Source organism: Manacus vitellinus, unplaced genomic scaffold (genome assembly GCF_001715985.3).
Source record: "Manacus vitellinus isolate BGI_N305 unplaced genomic scaffold, ASM171598v3 scaffold_44_pilon, whole genome shotgun sequence".
Classification (NCBI taxonomy): Eukaryota; Metazoa; Chordata; class Aves; order Passeriformes; family Pipridae; genus Manacus; species Manacus vitellinus.
This window is the reverse complement of record NW_021940565.1, coordinates 4,365,312-4,387,742: the sequence shown is the minus strand read 5'-3', so window position 1 is coordinate 4,387,742 and position 22,431 is coordinate 4,365,312. Positions and strand designations below refer to the sequence as shown.

Genomic DNA, 22,431 nt, shown 5'->3' with positions numbered 1-22,431 from the left:
GTTTAGCAATAATTTTGCCCCTGAAAGCTGATAAACCCATCATGTAAAAATAATAACAATAGTACACAAAGGAATTTTTCAAAGACCTTTTCATTTTGTTCCCTGTTTAGGGACTTGTTTTTCAAACAGTAGTCTAAAATAACCCTTTGAGTTCCAAGCTTCGGAAATCCCAGGGCACTGTCACTTAAGGCAATAATCTAATCCAGCTGGAGAAAACGTGCTGTATGCCTGCAGATCCAAGTGAGTGCCCGTCTATCAAAGGAGATATGTTTTAAGGCACCCAAAGGGTTAATCATGTTTCTTTTTAACCATATTAAGGCTCCCCATCCAAATAGTTTTTCATTAATTGTGTATAATTTCACAGAAAGTAGCAGCAAGACAGTGCCTTCATTATTGGATGGCACAAAGCCATGTTATGTTTAAGTTATTTAAACATGATATGGCAGTTAAAGTGTGGTTCTACTCTAGGAAATAATAAAAAAAAAAAACAACCAAACAACAAACAAATTAAGAGACTCAAGAACAGTAATTAAAAATTTCCATAATTTTGTGCCCAGCACTGTCTCCAGGACAAAGCTGTTTATCTTAAAATATGCTTACCCTGGGATCTGAATATTAAAATGTATCCACTAAAAGATATGGATACCTGCTCATCCAGCCTAAATCCCATGCTTCTAAGTCTGAGAAACTGGAAACAAACACTGAGTTTTTTAACTAAGCAGACAGATCTGTGAATGTGCCCATCTGTTGCTTTTTTATACAGAATTCTTTTTAAAGAGTAGAACTGCACTTTTATAGGAGAATGAAAAGACATTTTATTTGTAACTAGTTGTGCTTAACTCTTAAGAAGCTGGTTAACATTAGGGAAACAACTATTTATATTCATTATTCGTTAATGAAGCATTTGCAAAAGTTCTCCACATACCTCATATATATGCAAATATATATATATATTTTTGAACTTAAAAGTCAAAATGCAGAAACACCTAAAGAAACCACGCTTTAAGTATCAAAATTATAAATCCAAATATGTAAGCACACATATTTAAAGACACCATACCTTCTGCCGAAATCAGCTAATCTTACATGTTATCTCTCAGAGCAGCACATACACAATATACTGTCCTAGTTAGTGTATTACCTTCACCCCCCCCAAACTCTTACTCAGCAATTTGTACACAATACTGTGTCATGGTGAGATGAAATCTCTACCATTCCAGCAAGAAAGTCATTAAACCAGCTTGCTTACAGCATATCTGCACTGCAAACCACTGCAGACAGCAAAATAAACCCATAAACTGATCAAGTGTCAGAGAAAGTAAGGATTAAAAGCACAAGTAAATGATTCTTTGCTGAGGTTTATTTCTACAGCCTATTCTTTAAAGACTTCCTCTGGTCAATACTGCTAAGAAGCTGCTCATTTATCCAGAATATTAATTTAAATGTTTGCCTAATTCTGCCCATGACAGCAGCTTGATAATATTTAATGGAATAAAAAGTTTCAAACCACTGAGCTAATTCTAGAAAAAAATTTGAAAAGCCAATTGTAAGAGGTTACTTTATAAAAATAAAGTCATTCACAGGCAGGTGTTGGATTTTTGTAAATAAACAAAGTATACTTTTGTCACTGATTTTTACACAAAGTTTTGCCAAAAATCTGATACATACAGCAAATCGAATGTTTCGAAAAAGATTTACATAATTAAAGAAAAAAGTTTATCCATTCTTAAAAAAATTAAAATAAATACTATGACATCAGTTCCGGTGTAAGTAGCTAAGCGCTCAATGACAGCAAAAAGGCAGAACAGAGGCAAAAATAAAAAAAAGGAATGGATGAGAGCTTGTGAAAAAAAGATTCAAGTATAGGCCTGAGGTGACGAAGAGAAGGGAAAGCAGAAAAAAATCAACGTTAACAGAAAAAAGGAAGGGTAAAGCAAAAAGGTAATAGAAGAAAAAACCCAAATGGAATCAAAACTAAAGCTTCTGTTACAGTAGCTGTGAGTCAGGTACATGGTTCAGCAGCACAGCATTTTTTGCAATGCACAAAAATATTTTCATAGGGTTCTTACAGACAGAGCCATTATTAAAATACACTTCCAAAACTGCTGGTGTTTCTTTAAGCCAAGAATACGTATTTTGTTGAATAGCCTTTTAAAGCCATAACCATTTATGGGCACCAGTTAAACAACAACAATGCAAAAGAACAACACAACCCCCCCTTATGATTTATGTTTAATAAAGAGGTTTAACAGTGGTTTTAAGCAGCAAGGTATTTTAGGGCCAGTTATTAGTAGCCTTCACACAGTGGGCATTTAGACTAGCCCTTCTGACTTCAGAGCTACACCTACTTTTAGACTTTTCTTTTTTTTTAAACACAGAGGAATGTAGGTAAAGACCCCATATTTTGCCTGTAACCTCATTCTACAAGCATCCCAAACGCTCCTACTCCTTGCTCCAGGTCTAAAATTCCTGACACGAAATTCTATTTCTTGGCCCTCTCCACATTCTTGATTGTGTCCCTTCCATGAAGAACCTTGGCCTTTGATGTTTGTTCCTTACAGCCCTTCATTACAGAAGAATGTTTTACCTCTGTTGTGCTTCCAACCATTAGAACCTTTTTTTCTTTCTTAAAATGCCTGAACATTACAGCCTTAGACTGCCTCATTGTTTAATACTGCAGAATTGTTAAGAGGGTCACAGTGAAATGGCAGCCAAAGCGAAACCTCTCAGTTCTGTCAGATATCAGGAAACCTGTGTTCATCCACTCTGCTGTTGCACTCTGCATTTAGACTTATTTTAATCAATATTTTGAATAAAATTAACTAGCTTTAAACTTCTCCCTGTTCAATTTTTACTGATAAACTGCATTGCACAATTACAGCCCCATTTCTGCTTTGTTAGCCAAAGTGTTCCTCCAATGCAAACACCACTATTAATTTCAAAGAGTCCCTGCCTCCTCTTTGGTGAAAAGGTAGGTCATTTATCGTACACTGAACTAATGCTTCAGCTTAGCAACTCTGTCTTAGTTCACTTTTTTCTATTATTTTTGAAGCATTACAGTAATTATTGCTTCTTTACATGTCTAGATATTGGTTTGGAAATTACCAGTTTAATAACTGAACACTAAAGTCAGTGCATTTATGTTATGGCAAATGAGTCATGCTGTCCTCTAAAATTCAGGGTATGGGCAGATAAAGATCCAGGAAAGACAAAGATCTAGGGAAAAGGAATACACAGCATTGTTATTCTATGCCCCTTCCTGGAAGATAATAACAAACCCAAAAAGAAAATCATAGGAACAAAGGTCACACTATGAAGTTTCAGCTGTCAGCATTTACTTCATTTTCCCCTCTCTGTGTAAATCTTAAGGGAGGAGCAGATGACAATGTGGTCTCACCAGTGCTAGTTTTACACTGTGTAACCAAACCACTTAGAACATTCTATTTCTAGCAAGATTTTTTTGTACAGAGACACTATAAATGTTTAGGAGTGTATTATGTACCCTAGCATGGATGACTATCTTTTATTATGGGTCAGAGCTATCCAGTGGCAATAAATACAGGGAGCTACAATTTCTATCAGTTCTACTGAAAAGTTCACCTTTACTTACACACTCTAGTTCAAGTATTTTAAACTGGACTGCTTTCAAAGATGCAACACCACTATAACCGTTCATTCAATCTGTTAGTAACTATTCTAACCTTTTATTTGCAGTAAGTTTACTTAAAAATTACTTGAAACACCTGTTTAAGTTTTCATTTTATATTTAGTCCAAAATATTTCCTATGACTTCACAAATACTACTCCAAGTAAGAAAAAGTACTTGCAAAAGTACATCAGTTATTTTCAACATCTCTAGCTTAGAGGAAACACCTAATCAGATGTTTGACTACTGCGTAATTTAAAACACATTACTACCAAAACCAACCCCAAAACATCAGTGCATTTACTTGAAATAATTATTAACATGTATTGAGCAAATGAGTTTACTCCCCACATTGATATGGTGTTTTGTTTAGATGCTAAGAACGATATGCAATTTTTCACATGAAATGGCTGGTTTTCTTTTTCAAACTCAAAGTGCTATGTCTCAGCTTTTGTAGGAACACGTTTTTTTTTCCTTGATGTCACCTGAGGAGCTGGTGGCAGTCCTGTATTCTCCAAGCTTTCTATCAGAGCTATACTGTAAGAGCAGTGATAATTCACAAGTAACTACATTAATGTTCACTGAAAGGTAACACTCCTACCATCAGTTCTTTAAGCCCTGGTTTTAATGTCAGAAAAGGCTTCCCTCACTGGTTTGGTTTATTTATTAAAGGAGAGTGTAAGTAAGTAGCAGAATACCTTCAGTAACATGTAACATCCTGTTTTAGCACCAAAAGAGATACCCGCACTACAGAATGCGAGCTCTGGATTTGTAATTAATATGTATGAGGCAAAAAGAAAAGTGTTACAAGTATCAAAAGTATAATATGAATTTACATTTAAAAGCTTAGGTTTTAGGCAGAAAAATATGGTCTTACATGTTATTTACCACAACGGGTAAATGCGTTATTTTTATACATCATAATTATTTTCAAATTAACATCAAATTCACTGTTTAAAACAGCCATCATTAGCATAAAAGAGGCTGACACACATATGTTTTAGAGGAAGTTGTAAAAGCATCACTAAAAAAACCTTTCTAATCTTTTAAGACTGATCTACTAAAGAGATCTTTTAACTTCCCCCCATACTGACACATATAAAACACACACAGAATTAAATACATATACACATGAATTGCTATCAATCCCTGTTCCAAAGTGGTAAGATACTCACTAGCTTTCTCCTTGTTTACTCACAGTCTTACTATAAGACTAAAAATAAAAAATAAAAAAAAGAATCCAGTTTCAATCACTTCCTAAACAAGATTTTGTGAACATGAAAGATGCAACTGTACAGTTCATAAAAGTTTTTAAGAATTGGTCACTATAAACTGGAGGTAGTTTTGAAATATGTTAGCTTGAATTAATTCATGAAATCAGAAGTAGCGTTAATCTACAAAAATATTTTTAAAAATGAAATACTCTCCTGTTAGGAGGATTGTTTCTGTATTACTGAATACATTCTTTTGGAAAAAAAACAAAGTAGCTTATGGTTTCTGGTTGTTCCCACTCAGCTTTGGAGAGCAGGCCAAGACACATGCACTTGTTGATCTCTCTTGCTGAAAGTGTGCTTATGCTTCCTGAAGTTGTAACATGGACTGAATGTGGCATCCCAGTCATTTCCAAGGTCTTTTTCTACTATAAACAGTCTTTAGAACTTCCTGTAAAGCGTATTAATTCTAAAATAGTGCTTCTGAAACTGTATGGTGCAGAAACTGCCCCTCAATTTATCTAAAGAGATATTTACTCCAGAAAACTCAGATGATGATCTACAGAGAAAAAGACTGGCATGAGCTCTTCCACTTTCAGTTTTATGAGTATAAAATTTCCCTGGATAACTTTTATCCTGTATCACAGTCACATGGTCTCAATATGTACCAGAAAATACTTTTAGGTTTAGTAGGTTTTAACTGTAACCATGGAAACCATTGAACCTTAGTAATGCTTAAAATACAAAGATTTAAAAAAGCCCAAAGAAAAGTCCCTCTCAGTGAAGTTGCTGTTAAACTGACATTATTAAAAATACTAAATCCATTTTTTTCCAGCCCCATTCTAAAAGTAATTGGTCAATTTATTCTCGCAAACAAGCATTCCACAGCAACAGGGGAGGGGGAAATTAAAAATCTCTCCATATTTATAACCTATTATAAGTGAAATTAAATTATGTATACCCTGTAGCCACTTTTAGCAAACTTCCCACTGTTATTTTAAATCGTGTGCAACAGGAAAAAAGAGAAAAGAGATTTCTCATCCGCTTTTCTTGTTTTCCCTTCACAAAAAGGTAACAAAGAATCACAGGATCATTATGGTTGGAAATGACTTCTAAGTTCATTGAGTCCAACCTTTAACCTAACACTGCCACATCTACCACTCAGCCACGCCCCTAAGCACCACATCCACGAGTTTTTTGACCACTTCCAGAGATGATGATTCCACCACTTCCCTGGACAGCTTGTTCCAATGCTTGACTAGACACAGGATTTGAGGTGTGGCCTCACCAGTGCCGAGTCCAGAGGGACAATCATTGTCCTGGTCCTGCTGGCCCCACTATTGCTGATACAGGTCAGATCCTTTCCCACCAGGCAGCTTTCCAGCCACTCTTCCCCAAGCCTGGAGTGCTGCACGGGGTGGTTGTGACTCAAGTGCAGGACCCAGCACTTGGCCTTGTTGAACTTCATCCAATAGTCCTGGGCCCATGGACCCAGGCTGCCCATATCCCCCTGCAGCACCTTCCTCTCCTCCAGGCCATCAACCCTCCTGCTGCCCAACCTCAGGTCATAGGTAAATGATCCTCTCATCCAGATCAATAAGATGTTAAACAGGACTGGCCCCCCTGCTGACCCCTGGGGGACATCACTGGTGATCAGCCACCAGCTGGAGGCAACTCCCTTCACCACCACTCTCTGGGCCCGGCCATCAGCAGTTCTCTATTCACTGAACAGTGCACCCATCCAAGCCATGGGCTGTCAGCTTCTCCAGGAGAATGCTGTGGGAAACAGCGTCAAATGCTTTCCTACAGTCCAGGCAGACGTATCTCCAGCCTTTCCCTCATCCACTCTGCAGGTCACTATGTCACAGAAGATCATCAGGCTGGTGGAGCAGGACCTGCCTTTCATAAACCCCTGCTGGCTGGGCCTGCTCCCCTGGTTGTCCTGCATGTGCTGTGTGATCAAGACGATCTGTTCAGTAACCTTCCCGGCACCAAGGTCAGGCTGACAGACCTGTAGTTTCCTGGATGTCACATTGACCAACCTCCAGTCATCTGGGATCTCCCTGGTGAGCCAGGACTAATGAAAAATGATGGAGAGTGGCTTGGCCAGCTCGTCTGCCAGCTCTCTCAGTACCCTTGGATGGATTGCATCCGGTCCCATAGAGTTGTTTCTGTTTAAGTGGAGCACCAGGTCACTGCTTCCTCTTGGATTATGGGGACTTCATTCTGCTCCTAGGCTGGAGCTGGAGGAGTCTGCAGGTGGGTAAGGACACAGCACCACTGCCTCCCATCCAGCCCATCCTGAAGTCCAGATTTTTGACCCAGGAGCTGCAGGCTCACCTACTGGACCAGGAGGACAATAAGAACTGCACTCAAGCTGTGGAGGAGCTGAAGAGGGTGGTTCGAGGTGCCAGCCAGGCAGCAGCAACCTCTATCCCTGCCCTTGGCTTCCTGGGGCTCATCAGCTTCCTTAACACACTCCTCAACTACTCCAAGTGGTGCTCAGGGCACTGAAGGTGATCCATCTGCTGGCACTGGGTGACCAGGTCCAGGCCTTCCTGGCACCACTCATCTCTGCTGTTGGTGAAGTCCTGGGGGGACAAGAAGCTGGCCATCCAGCAGGAGTACAAGCCCCTGCTCTTGTGGCTGAGGAAAGCAGCGCATTCTCAGCAGGAGCTGGGCCTGCTGCTGCAGTGAGAGTACCTGCAGCTCAACAACTCCAGAGTCCAAGAGGACGTGGTCATCATCATGGCCTTCTTCACTTACCCTACTGGGGAGCTGGACTTGGCCAAGCTGGCATTTGGGCTGACTCCAGCACTGGTGGACAGCAAGAGCAGGGTCTGGCACGATGCCATGGAAATGTTTGCTGTGGTGGCATCTTCCATAGGCCCAGGCAAAACTATCCCTCTCTTCAAGTCAGTGGATGCTGTGGAACTGGAGGACAACAGGGACGGGGTGATGCATGTGGGGCAGGCCAGGCTGGCCAGGCAGACCTTGCTGAAGCTGAGTGGACCAAGGGTTTGTACAGCACATTGTGCCCTTGCTGTTATCTGGTCATGACAGGGGGTCCTGTTTACCCTCTGGAACAGATACAGACTGGTTTTTGATGGGCCACAGGACTCTGAGCACACAGTTACTGTGGGTATCACTCAAGGGATGATGCTCTGGGAAACTCCAGCTCCGTGGTGCCTAGACTGATCCAGGAATAAGTCCAAGAAAAGTCTCGAGTGCATGGACGGGAAAAAAAAACTAAACTGCCTTGGGAAAATAAGCATGCTGGAGACAAGGAAGGTGGTTCAGGAGTCGAGGTGCCTTTCTTAAAGGGTGTGGAGAAGGGTTGCCAGCTGTGCTGCAGGGTTCTGAAGGGCAACCTGATTCAACTGACGGGCACAACCAGGAGTGTCCGAGCTGCGCAGGGTGTTCCTGTGTGGCACCAAGCCCAGGCGTGACAGGGGTGACATGTGGTGCCACCTCCAGTAGCAGAGGGATCACTGGCTACTGACAGTTATTTTGACACTAGAGATGCAAGTGCTGAGTTTTTCTTAATTAGTTAGGATTTGCATGAGACCATAGTTATGTTCAACCTTACAAACACCTTAGTGAGAAGCTCTAGTCAGAGATGCTTGAACTGCCACCACCTCACGTAACATTCTGATATGTATATAATATGCCATATTCTAATAAAGTATATTTGCCTGGGAGTTCCCAGGGTGAAGTCTGTTGCCAGCAATGGACCCACTGGGAAGAGCAAATGCCTAGAAAAATTAAATCAAATCCAAAATGAAGTTTCGAATAACCTCCAAAGCTCCTGTATCAAAGCCACATATATCCAACATGCCTCTGTCATCTGGATCTGCCACTGTAAAACCATTTGAGGTCATTCCACAAACAATCAGTTTAGCAGGAATACCCATTTTCTAGAGGAAGGACAGAAAAAAAAAAAGTCAGAAAACACATACAGAGTAAAACATGGCAGAACATATATATACAGTAACTTAAACATGCCAGAGGGTCAAATCTTGCTTGCATAAACCACTGTCTGAATAGCCATACTGATAGAAACGAGATATGCCACAGTCAGAGCTGAAGACTGCCTGCTAACATTGTGTTTAACCTGTAGCAGACATATTTAAATAAATGGAAATAATTGCAATGAGGTATATTAGCAAAAATTTCCTGCAATACTACAATTTGTACATTATTTCAAATGCAAACACTGCATTTGCTATTATGCAGTTCATTCTTAGAGACAACTCAATAATAATTATGAAGTCACCTAACAGACTCAGAGAGTGCGTTTTTGTCTAAGGCAAGGATTTCCAAATGTTGCTTGAATAAATACAACAACTGTGGTCTGGACAATTCTCCTAAATAAACTGAATTTGCAGGTAAGTAATCTCTAAGGTAAAGCAAGCAAGTGGCATGAAGGCCAGAGTGCAGGAACTCTTTCTTTACAGAACAAATTTAGGAATGGGAGCTAATTTCAACTAAGAAAACTAAAACACAGTCCACACACACATGCTTACCAGAAGTACTTTTTGTAGTTTAAAAAATAGTTTCTTTAAAAGATTGCTTTCTGAGTTTCTAATAGCAATGTGCTTGGAAAGGTTTATTTTTCTTTGTTCTATTTTAAAATTATTAAGCTTAGAATAGTCTCTTTACAACATAATGGGCTTTCTTCAGAAAATAGTGCCACCTCACCCTACTGACACCTTCCTATAGGCTTATCTTCATTACTTTATTTAAACTTTTTGGTATCTACTGCAGACACCAACGGTAAATTTAATTCTGTGAGCCAAATTTCATTCTGTAAGAACTATTAAAAAATGTATTCAATCAATTATATAGAGAATGCAAAAATTCATATACTCCCTGAATAGCAAACAAAGTTTCATGGATATTGCAATACCCCAAGCAGGGTAGGCTAATTACAAATCCTTATAGTAATTCTGTGGTTTTAAATGTGCACAATTAGTGCCCTGTGTCCACTAATTCTACCTAACTGCAGAACTGAGCAGTTTTTAACAATATATAATTATTTACTGAAACAAAGCCACAACTACTTCAGTCCCTAAAACATCTTTAGAGCTGGTATTTATTTTGTACTGCATTCACTAATCATAAACAGTCAGAAGCATATTTACCTCTCGGTACTCTCTAAGGGCTGCTGCAGGAGGAGTATTTCCAGCAAAGGTCTCATTATCAGTAAATACAATGAAGACATCAACAGCCCTCTGAGTTTTCTGAGCCCATATCATTGGAAGGGAACAATCAGTGGTACCCACTGGAATCTTAAGGGAAAAATATAAATATATATGGAACACATTAATACTGAAATTAGTAAACCATGGAAAAATTACCTTTTATGTAAACTTCATGCTTTATCACACAGAGGTTTTTTTGTTAAACGTAGTCATTTCATCTTAGTTTTGTCCAGGTTTTTTTTTTAGTTGAGTTGGGGTTTTTTTTAACATTCTTTTCAACTCATTGTGACCTAGCACTGCCATTCTAAATTGCAATGTTTAATATCTGAAATATTGACATTTTTTTGACTTTCTCTAAATAAAAGGGACCAAAAAATCCAATGTTTTGCTACAGAGATACACATTAAACAAAATAATAAAACTGATTACAAAGAAAATACAATGTAACTGCTGAGGCTTTGTTTGTTTGTTTGTTTTTACATACTTCATACATTTTCACTAAAACTTGAGGTAACGTCATATCAGCCATCACTGGACATGGGACCATTTCATGTGAAAAGGCAGCAATGTGGGAATCCTTCTCAGTACGTGCTACAACCTGAGAAAGAGGAAGACAAAAATAATTCAGTTATATTACTCTGAATTTTTAATGTCTGGATTGAGCCACTCCCTACCAAACACACAGCATGACATGCTCTTGCATTTAAGACACCAGGGTCCTCACGTGCACCAACAGTTCACTCTACACTTTAAATATTCTGTAATATTTTACTGTAAATAAGCACTGCCAAAATCAGAGCTCAAGAACTGCTCTAATTACTACAACTAAAGATACTTCTATATTTCTTCTCTCCCCTCTGACTTAAAATATTGAGTGTTTTTAAACACTAACAAAAGTTCAACTCCTCTGTAATACAAGAATATAATGCAACACAGCAGCTTTGCAACACCAAATTGAGGGGAAAGTGACTGTGAATAAAGGCCACACGGATAACTCAAATGTACACAGGATTTATTCTAAAATTTCTTAATCCAATCTGTATTATTCCATAAGTGCCTCTGAAAAAAAATTAAAATATATTTTCAGCTAAGTGAAAAAGCTGCCCTGACCACTTTGGTTTATCCTTGAAACCAACTTCTTGAAACTGATCTTTCTTAATATGGTTACCAGGAACTTTAAGGAACTGATCTACCAGTAAGGCACAAGGTCACGTCTTCCATACCCAAAAAAATATTATATATAAGTTTCCTCCTGATTTCTAACCAGCTTTAGAGCACCTTTGTATCAAAAGACCAGTTACAAACAGAAGAAATGCAATGCCTCACCATACACATCGTTGCTGCAACGGTGCTCGCATTGAGCACACTGCCCAAAACCTTTTGTGTCATCGATGCACTGACATCAACTGCAAGTAAGAAGCGTTTTCCTGTTGGTTCAAGTGTCTAAAAGGAAAAAAGAGAAAAAAAGAAGATAGATACACATAATTAATATTGTCACCAAAGTTTTAGCACTGTTACCCACCCCACAAACTTTTCGTGATAAGCTTTCAGAAAACATAGAACCTTTAAAAAGGCTTAACAAACTGAAGAACTGTATTACCTTGAAAGCTCTGTAAAATGAGGCATCTAAAGCTTCTAAAATGTCTTCATCAGGACGCCACCAAAGCTTCCCTCTGCTTCCATGTCCAGCTTTATATGTTTCTAATGCAACCAAAATATGCAATGGATGTATTTTACCCTACAGGCAAAAGAAATAAAAACTGAGCTTCTTGAAAATTTGACCTCCTTTAAAAAAAAAACCAACAAAGTAATAACAAACTGAACAAGAAAATACAGTTCTCCTACAAAAATCTCTGGCTCAGTACACTGTTACTTTAAATTCGCTAAATTTCAGGAGTTCATGCAGCCTTTCCACAGCTGTTGTATGAACTGATACTCCTCAGTCACTGGTGACGGACCTCATCACCTTTCCAGAATCCTCCAATCAACACCAAATATTAAGCCATCACCAGAATTTTGGTAAAACTTCACAGCTTTATGATTGTCCATCACAGGTTTACACTAAGAGAAAGTCCCTGTCCTGCTGAGGGGAAAGGAGCTGAGCTAGAAAAAGAACAAACTTAAAACTAGTTTTATATCCAATACAATAACACTGGACAAAGAAACTATTTTCAGAATACAGCATTCATTTTCCTCTTGCTATAAAACATTCCAAACATTTTTCTTTTTTTGCTTTCCATACATAAACCATATCATTTGTTTCATGCTAAGCCACATCTTTGCTTTACTGAGTTATCAACATTTTGTTATTTTTTTTCTCAAGGGGAGTTTCAGTCACTGATCACTGCCAGCAGCGAACCTCAGCAAATCTGAACACCTGTCCACCACCTTTCTTCCATCAAGGTACTGCACCACCATCTTTGCTCTCCCTTCTCCAGTGCCTATGCCTGATTAAAGAAGGAACCAGAGAAAGGGAAGAGCAGTGGGACGGGAAAAAAGGGACTGAAGTTGTTGTGCTCAAATTAGCTTTGAATAGTCTTGAATAATTTAAGGGTCCTTATTTTAATCTTCCCAATTCACAAAACTGTTGGTAAAGGCACTTGTCCTTTCTATCTTCCGTTACATTCCTGGATATTTTCTTCTCCCTTTGGGGAATCCTCTTTTCCCTCTTATTTTCTTACCTCTTTGATGGATAGTAAAGCAATCTGAAAGGAGAAAATCTCCTTTTCCCCTCAACTGCTATGCTAGTTTCTTCATTCGCTTTCTAGGATCTTATACAAGTGACTTCACTCCCTTTTTAAGCTTGCATTGCTGATTCTAAATTACAAGACTCAGAAGGAACACATGAACCCCAGAGCTAAAGCTTGCCACAGCCCTCATTTTAGAATAAACTACACAGTTCCTCCAAAGAACATCAGTTTTATTTTGTAAAGAAGTTGGCTGAAGAAATACAGCAAAGGAAGAGATTAAAACCCACAAGGGCTGGCATCGATTATGAAAAAGTTCTTACCTTTTTTAGCAGTTTCTCATTTCTCAGTTTTTCACATACTATTGCCACTTCTGAACCTCGTGGTTCCAGCACTGAATTTGCTGTCAGCTTTCCTAAATTTCTCAACAATACAGAAATGGGCATTTCCTTCAGCAGTGCCTTCCAAACCTATGGTCAAAGAAAGAGAAGTGAAAAAACAGAAAGACGAGATTCCCAAACTACAAGAACTGAAATCTGTACATTGAATAAGCATATTTTAAAATAAATGTACAAATTATACATTGAACTTAATTACTTTAAATCAGCTCTTTGGGCAAACAACTTGAAGAACAGCATAACGGCTACTTTTTACAGAAATCTAGACTTAGGACTCTAAAAAGCATTACCCTAAAGAGAATTCAAAGCTAATGAAGTTTACCTACCTCTTTAGATTTCAGGTGGTTTGTCAGGAGATGCTCTCTAACTAGACCATATTCCTCTATCAAATGAATAACTTCCAATTCATCTTTTGTGCGTTTTACTTTCTCCACAGCCTCCAGATACTTTAAGAGTTTTTCAGTCTCAATAGAAACTGCTTTCTCTTTATAAGCTTCTTGGACATCTTTCCACCCCTTGGTAATATATTTAGTGACTATAGCAATTCCTGTTGAAAAAAGAAAACATTTTTCCCAGCAGGATTACCATCTGTATACTGGCATTTATCACTCTCACGCTAATGAGTCAGCAGGTTTCAATCTCAGACCTGCTAAACACCTATTAAAAAGGTCAGACATACAATTTAGAGCAGTACTTATAATTACTGTATTAATCTCCTTAGAACTAAGAAGCCTAATATCTTTGCTAAGTTGCCCAGAGAAGTTGAAGATGCCCCATCCCTAGAAGTGTTCAAGGCCAGGCTGGATGGAGCTCTGAGCAACACAGTCTAGTGGAAGGTGTCCCTGTCCCTGGCAGGGGCTTGGAACAAGATGATCTTTAAGGTCCCTTCCAACCCAAACCATTCTATGATTCTATGATTTGAAACCAACAGATCTTAACAAATAACAAAAAAGTGTTATTTCATCATTTGTAAGGAAATAAGAACAAAATGAGGAAATTGTGTTATTTTATCTTCTCTTGACATACGGAAGAAAAAGAACAAACTGTTTATCTTGAAGACAAACAGGTCAATTTTCTGATACAAAGTCTCACATTTTTACTACGCAATTTACAAGATACCCTCCCTAAGAATTCATCTACAATGGTACTTGGGTTTCCAAAATAGTTCCACAATAAATATAAAAGGTTTAAAACACAGTATTTTCAGGTAAATAAAAATTTATTACCTTCACTGGCAGGTTTTAGGTGGGACAACCTCAGAAGATCTTTATGAGACCAACCACTTCTTTGCTTATATTTTGTAACTGCTAAAGCAAGAGCCATGCCATTCTTTCCATTGTACCAATCTGCAACAGCTTTCCTCAGTGCACGGCCCCACATGCCACATTTCATGCCCTCCTTCAGATCTTTTTTAAACTGGATGAAAGTAAAGAGATGGGTTGGTATGCAACACACCTCGGGGACAGCCTTAAACGCCACTTGCTTCGTTTTCACATCAGAGCACTGCGAGCAAACCGCAAGGGCAAAAAGCAGGGGCTCCTGCTTTGCTGCTCTGCCCTCTTGGCTAAAGGCTTTTATTTCTTCAACAACTTCACAACCCCTGCCCTCTTCGATCAGTCTTAGCAAGGCTTCTGCATTTTCGAAGCCCAGCTTCTGCTCCTTGACGTGGTAAGCGCCGCACTCGGAGCCGAAGCACAAGAAGCGCCGCAGTCGGCTGGTGTCGGTGACACTCCACAGGTCACCGCCCTCGGAGCCGGGCGCCGGCTTCTCACTCGGGGGCTGCACTCCGCTCTCCTCATCCTCCATGGTTTAGACTTCCAAGGGGTCTGCTGAAAGAATAATAAATTTTATAAAAAAGATGACTACTCTTTTATCGCTTTTTAGCAAAGCGAATGTATCTGGTCTACACGTTTCCTTCATAAAATTAATCAGAGTGCGCTCTCGGTGTGCAATAATACACATTTTTGGGGGAAAACAAACAACAAAAAAAAATCTCTGAGTTATAATGGTGACAAACTTACTTCTTTGGAACAAGCTTAGAAACCACACAAAAAACATGTCTGATGTTAAAGCCTTTTGCCACTAATAGATTACATGACTTTCTTACCTAGATTTTTGGATTGCAGACTAAACAGCTCAAAACTCACATCTTACCCTACTCTATTTTGCTGAAGAATTGCTAATACTGACCAACTGGAGAAAAATAAGGGTAAAATATAGAACTAAAATAATTAAAAACTGTTTAGTCAGAAGACTTCATGAGAGTTTATATATGGTGGGTCTCTGTGAGGCTTAGACAACAGCTTTTTAACAACTGAGTACCTCAAGAATGAATTATCTTTGTTACAGGCTCAAATAGTCTGCTGTTCCAAGTGAGATGAAAGAAAACTCGAGACATAAAAAATTCTGTACCACTTTACAGCAAAAAAATTCTCAGTCTTTCAGATCTTTATACACTCCTGAGTTGTAAGAGAGTTCAGCTGTAATATTTGCAGGCAACATCACTGCTCCTACTTGGAGAACATCCAGCATGGTAATATTCAAGCCATGACATTTAAAATTAATTAAATGCAGGTGAAATCAAATCAGCAAGGCAAGGGTAAAAAAATTCATCATCATCACTACCTCCAAAACATTAATAGTGCAACAATAAATTTAGTTGTCTCAGTTCTCGCCAAATAATAAAGAGACATTAAATAGCACCAAGAGCTCCTATTAAAAAAAAAAGCAGCACCAATAATCCACTCCATCAAACTGTACACATCTCAAAATACACACAGACTGAAGTCTGAGAACACACAAATGACATTTCCAAGAAATCCACTGAACAATTCTAAAGTATTGCAAATATCTACTTTTGACATGCTCCTGCCGATACTGAAGATGAATAAAAGCACTTGTTTTTATTTTTTATTATCTTTTTTTTTATTATCCATTTACCAGGATAAGCTAGAATAAATAAATGTGACTAACACAGACAGAGACGTTTTCCCCCCCAGTTTAGGTAAGCACTTTGTTTACAAACAACTTCCCTCGCTCTTTGACACAGAATTTCCCTTTCTCTGTAAGTGACTAGAAATGCACCTTTCCTGTTTTTCCTGTACAACATCTGTGCTGATCTGCCTCCAGAACCAAATGATAACCAGCAGCGCTCCCATTACATTCTACAATCTCCTAAAATCACAAAAACAGAAGCCATATGCTGGCACTTGGTTTAAAAAAGCAGGTTTCAGTTAGAAATTATCTAAGAAATATCTTTCATTGTATCATTCAGAGCATCACTATTTTTCTTAGTGATTAAACTATATATTCTAACCATGTCTCCTGCCAAACCTATTTAAATACAAATCATGGTTGAGCTGACTTTTTCACAGACATCTGAGGCATGCAAATACACTGAAAATAACAAGGGTGGTATTCTCAGCGCATGAATACCATATCAGCACCTTTTAATGTCTAGATTCATTTATTTCCAGTACATGGATACTGAAAAACACCATTATCTTGAAGGAAAGATAAGAATGAGTAGCATAAAGGATCATGATGCATAATGAGATCTCCATGTACATGAAATATTGAGAAAAATTTCTTGTTGTATCTTTCATACCCCTGCTAAAATAAATACTACTACATTAAAATGAGACAAATGAGAAAACTCTTTTCAGTCACCTATGGATTGTCAAGACTTAAAATGAACTGGAAGAACCATGTCTTTGGTTAAATCAAACGTCTCACTTGGCTGATTATATTAAGAAATATCAGCACTACTTGGAATATTTCAGAGTTTTTTCCTGTGTTTATCAATTTGTGCACAGGTTCCTTCTGATATGTCCACTTTATTTGAATTTTCACTTGGAGAGTCTCACGAGTCCTCACACACTCAGTTTTCTAGTCACTAATACAAATTAGCTGCCATCGTCATCACCACCCTGCGGATGGGAACAAATCTAAAAATTATACCATTTCTCAATTTAAAAATGATATTTATCTGATTTGAAATCTAGATTTTTTATAAAATACTGTGACACAAGATCCGTATTTCCATTAAAGGTACCATCCTGAAAGGCAAACAATTCACTTCTCCATTGCTACGTGCAAATATGCTGTATGATTTTAATTGCATTGTTTTAAAGAAGTTTAGAGCTAACCCTCAGACAAAAAAAATTCTCCTGCTGCACTCCTCTATTACACTGTGTAAGTAACCTAACTTAGGCATGTTAATAAGGTACAATTTTTATATTTACTTTTGTATGGACTAGGCTATTCATGGACTCAGCGTCAAAAAGAGTTATGTGCCTCCATCCACAGGCTTCTGACACGAACCCATAATAGAAAAGATAGCTGCAAATGTACACTCCTTGCTTTTCTGAAGCAACTCTTAGTTTTTCTGACACTTAGCACTTTAATTTGCCTTCTCAGAAATATACTACGAGCTCCAGAACCAGATGCTGTTAGAACCTCCACCTTTTGTAGAGCTTCATGTTCACTCAGCTCTCAAAGTTATCTTCTCAGATAGAACACAGTATGTCACCAGAGTGAATTCCCTGCAGCACTTACCCCATTAAAAATGCCCACAGTAAGTCTTCTGAAACCTTTAATAAAGTTGTTAATGCTTTCTGATATGAAATCTAGGACACAAACTTGTCTCAAATGGCTTCTTGCTGCCTCAGAACTTTAAAAAGAGATTCAACACAACCTAATATTTTGGATCCTACCACAAACTGTAAATTCTTTAAAATAAATATCTATTTTAAAAATTACCTTTGAAATCTGCAATTTATACCACCACTAAACAGTCACACTAAAAGTATCAAACTGACACTTAGCCAGGAACTACCTGAAAAGCACTTACTCTCAGTTGAGCTATTCAAGTCATGTTGGCCATTTCTAACCCTATTTTACATTTTAATCTCACAAGTTCCCAAAGCTATTCCCTCCCTCAGACCAGTGTCTCTCCTCTGCCCAGACCTCAATCTTACTTTCTCCTTTAACACCTGCACAACAGACAACCTTCACTCTCACAGATGGATAAATGCATATACTCATTTAACTTATGTTCTACCATAACCCAACTCTTCATCTGCTGAGCTACAGCAGGAAACCTGAATTTCAAACACTCATGGAGGATTTATCAATGATACTCTGGCCCCATAAGCATTTTCAATTTTTGAGCTACTGGGATACAAGCAAATATGTGAAAAGCCTTAGAAGTCACAGACTAGGTATTTTACAACAAAAATTGCTGAACTAAACTCCATGGTTGCTCCCCGTAATTAAGGGAAGAGGAAAAACACTATATTCCAATCATCATATGAATTACTAAGTAAAATATGGCTTTGACTGCTCTGAAACAGTCTACACTTACGTCTCAATTGCTAAGTCAACACCTTTATGTTGCTGTGCCAAAGCATGATTTAGTTCTGTAAATTGACCTTTATTAATTTCTATGACTTTCACAATTAGCCATGAGTCTTCCTAAGAAATAAAATGTCTTAAAGCACAAGTTTCAGGTATATATGAAAAAAACACATAAAGAACAACCATTAACAGAACTGTACATTCTAGCTTAAGTTCTTAAGTTTAACTGCCAGGTTAACAATCATGAACCAAACTTTGTTGAAAGCCGATGGAATTAAGCTTTGAAAAAGTCAGATGTAGAAAACTCACTGACAACTTTTAAAGACAACGCTTCAAATTGTCTTCAAATATTTCAAAACCATATATACTTCGTTCCACAAGAAACTGCACCCTCCCACTCAGTCCTTGAAATTAAACTGAAGATTATAAATACTGTCTTCTGATTCACTGAGCAGAGAGACTAAAACCATCAGACCAAATTATGGTGGTAACAAAACAGGCCTGTGCTATAGCACAGCTCGGACAACATAGTCCCCATACTTCTGAAAATAAGCACTTCTACGTCAATTTAACTCCAGGAGAACACTTCCCAAATCACAAACGGAGCCATGTCCCATAGCAGCACAGGAGATATCAGAGTACACGAATCACATACCCACTCACACGTTTCTACCGCACCATTTGCAAGAATCCGCCTGCTTAAAAAAAAAAAAAATGCTCTGACCGGGGGGCAAAGGCAGCTTAGCTTACGCAGAAGAGAATTACGAGGTAGGAGCACCTAAAGCCGATACCGGAGCGCAGCTGTCAGTCTTTATAAAGGCGATAAACACACGTGACGGGGGAGCTGCGTAAAAGCGGGACACGCCCGGCGCCGCCCCGCGGGGTTCCTCTCGCCCCGGTGCCGCCGGGAGTGCCCCCCTGGCTTCCCCACATTCCGCCACCATCCCTGGGGCCCCCCGGGGCCGGCACGGGGAGCCCGCACCCCGCTCCCCCCGCACCCCGGGACGCGCCACTTGCCTGCTTGGCCGCGGCCACGGGCGGGGCCGATGCGCCGGAGCTCGCGGGGAACGGGCCGTGGGACGCGCCGGGGACAGCGAGCGGCGGGCGGGGCGCGGCCGGCGCGCGCAGGGCGGGCAGGCTTTGCCCGCTGGGCGGGCCGCCGAGGAGCTTCCGCGACTACCCCACCGGCCCCCGCCCCGCCGCGGCCCGACACATCGCCGGGACCCGGATGGGGCCCGCGCCCCGCGCGCGGTGCCCCGGATGAAGCCGCGCTCGGGGGCCGGCCCCGCTTCCCGCGCGGCGTACGCGGGTCCCGCACCTCCGCCCTCCCCGGCAGCCGCCCGACACGGCCCGCGGGGCGTGGGCGCGGTCCTCCCGCGGCCGGGCGAGGTGCCGGAGCCGCGCGGCGGCTGCCCGCGGATCCAGTCGCGCCTCCGCTTTCCTGCGGCGCCCACCGCCCTCTCCATGGCGCTTCCCGGCGCGGGTCCTGCCGGGAAAGGAAGGAGCGGCGCGGGCGGCCAGCGCGGCTGAGCGCGGGCGGAGCCGCCATGTCCGGGGGGCCAGCAGCGCCGGCGAGTGGGTGCCTCAATGGCGAGCGACCCGGGCGTCCTTCACCGAACATCATCAAGGGCTTCGGGTGAGAGGCGGCGGGGCCGGAGGGCGGCGGGGGCTTCGCGGGGCTGTTCCCCGCGCGGTCGGTGCGGCAGCGTGCCCACGGCGAGAGTGCGGGGCTCGCGCGGAGCGGGGCCGCGGGGCTCGGCCGGCGCTGCAGCGGAGTGGAGCGGGCTTGCGCGGGTTGGGGACGAGCCGTCTCTTTGTGACTCCGGCCGCTGTCCGTCCGCGCAGCCGCGCGGGCGGCGGAGCCCCCGGGCCCAGCGCGGCTGTGCGGGCGGCGCCCACGGGGGCCTCGCCACGGGCCTCGCCCCCGGGGCCCTCGCCCCGGGGCCCTCGCCCACGGGCCTCGCCCACGGGGCCCTCGCCCACGTGGCCTCGCCACGGCACGTGTTGCGCGCTGCGGGGAGCGCGGTGAGGACGCGCCGCGTGGAGTCACCGAATCACTGAGGTTTGAAGAGACCTCTGTGGTCATTGAGTCCGACCCGTGACCGAGCACCGCTCTGTGAACCAGACCGTGGCATTGAGTGCCGCGTCCAGTCTTTCCTGAAACACCACCAGGGACGGTGAATCCACCACCTCCCTCGGCAGTCCATTCCAATATCTAAGCGCTCCTTCTGTGAATAAATTCCTCCTGATGTCCAGCCTAAACCTCCCCTGGTGCAGCTTAAGACTGTCCTCTCGTTTTGTCGCCAGTTGCCTGGAAGAAGGGGAGAACAAGCCCCCCAGGGCTGAGCTATGGGCCTTGGCATTGGACTGGGGAGTCTACAAGGGGCTGCTTGGTCTTCTAGAATATTAAATTTTATGTGGAATTGCGTTTAAAATCTTTGGTGATACTGTGAGTGTATGGTTATAATGAACAGCTAAGTCTACACAGGAATTGGCCAAAGAAGCAAAATGATTTTATGCTAGGTTGATTCATAGTTTCTGTCCTGTCTTTTTTTCACAAGTCCAGACATGCCTCTCCTTTTCTCTTTTTATTTAACCTATGGATTAATCTTCCACATTTTAAGTATTGAACCTTTTGGGCTCTGTCTTATGCAAATGTCTTGCTTGAGTGTATCATTTACAGTATTTTCAGTCTACTACCATGGGTCTTTTCCTGGAGATAAATGTTTCAAGTTCTGCTTTGGACTGGCTGATAATGTCTTTGAAAACAGTGTTGTTTTCAGTTGAGTGGAGGACAGAAGATGGCCAAAGACATTTTAATCTCCTCTGCTTCTTTCTTAAATATAAAGCCTATAGATAGACTTATCCATAACCTGGGCATACAAGTTGTAAGTGTTACATATGTCTTTATGTATTTTCTTTCATATTTCTTTGTTTAGTGGCTGCGTCCCTTTTAAATGGGTTAGTTGAAGAAACCTGTATTTTTCCTTGTTTCAGGCTGTAGAGGAGCACAAGTTGAAGAAATATGGAGTTTGGAACCAGAGAACTTTGAAAAACTGAAGTAAGGCACATGTTTTTTATTTACATTTGTCTGAAGTCACCGAAAGAATGTGTAGGAAACTCAGGTGTGGTTTTGGTGGCTTTTTTGTTTGGGGTTTTTTGAATTTGTGTTTTTTCCTTCAGTTTCCACGGAAGTTTATTAGGATTTTGATTTAATGGAATACCTGACAGTTAAATTGCTTTTTATTAATGCCTTGATCCTTAATCTAGCTTTTCCAGGTTTTGAGAGAGATCCTAATAGTGGCTAGAATGTGGAAATAGATTTCTAATGTTTTTGCCATTAGCTTGCATTATATCTTTTAACAAATTCTGTGACAAATTTCTGTTCCTTGCTTTTATTTTCCTTACTTCCTCACGTAATGATATTGCATCTGTTGTCTAAAATAAATTACTTTACTGTACTTATGTACCTCTGTAACTCGTTTTTCCTGCAGAGCCACTTCCATGTGTATGTGAAGGCAAATAGGCTTGTTGTAGCTGAGAACAGCTGGTGTCATATGGAACAGTTCTGTTCTCATTAGGCAACATTAGTTCTTTTACCATTTTGTCCATGATACATTGTTACCCTTATTAATAGACAAGATTTTAAGAGGAAAGTGTCATCTAACCTGGACCTGTATCCTGCGTGGATATCCCACACTTGCATAATTAACCTCTCAGAAGATGCAGCAATTGGTGCAGTCTGAAAAGCATGATGTATTTTTAGTAGAAAACTGGAAGTTTCATGAGAACTCCTCTTTGAATGTTTCATCTGTGTCTGGAAGGATTACCAGAACTTTAGTTCCTGCTCTTGTATGGGATTGACAAATGTTTTGACAGGTATTTATCACTAACCAATTCAAATGAGAGTTGTGCAGCTGTAATAGT

General features: G+C 40.8%; 1 protein-coding gene across 2 annotated transcripts; it reads right to left on the bottom strand.

The window, feature by feature from the left end:
• Nucleotides 1-6,160: 6,160 nt before the first annotated feature.
• Nucleotides 6,161-19,201, bottom strand: RO60 (Ro60, Y RNA binding protein). Of its 2 annotated transcripts, XM_008926434.3 has the most exons (9): nucleotides 19,160-19,201; nucleotides 14,373-14,975; nucleotides 13,473-13,693; nucleotides 13,072-13,218; nucleotides 11,662-11,799; nucleotides 11,388-11,504; nucleotides 10,546-10,659; nucleotides 10,002-10,148; nucleotides 6,161-8,774 (listed from the first exon to the last, which is right to left on the bottom strand). In XM_008926434.3, the coding sequence occupies exons 2-9, from the start codon at nucleotides 14,950-14,952 to the stop codon at nucleotides 8,622-8,624; spliced, it is 1,617 nt and encodes a 538-aa protein (XP_008924682.2). In that variant the 5' UTR covers nucleotides 14,953-14,975; nucleotides 19,160-19,201; the 3' UTR covers nucleotides 6,161-8,621. The 2 variants fall into 2 exon arrangements, with proteins under 2 accessions (XP_008924682.2, XP_025751580.1); XM_025895795.2 differs by lacking the exon at nucleotides 19,160-19,201 and having other exon boundaries at nucleotides 14,602-14,757.
• Between the last annotated feature and the right edge of the window lie 3,230 nt (nucleotides 19,202-22,431).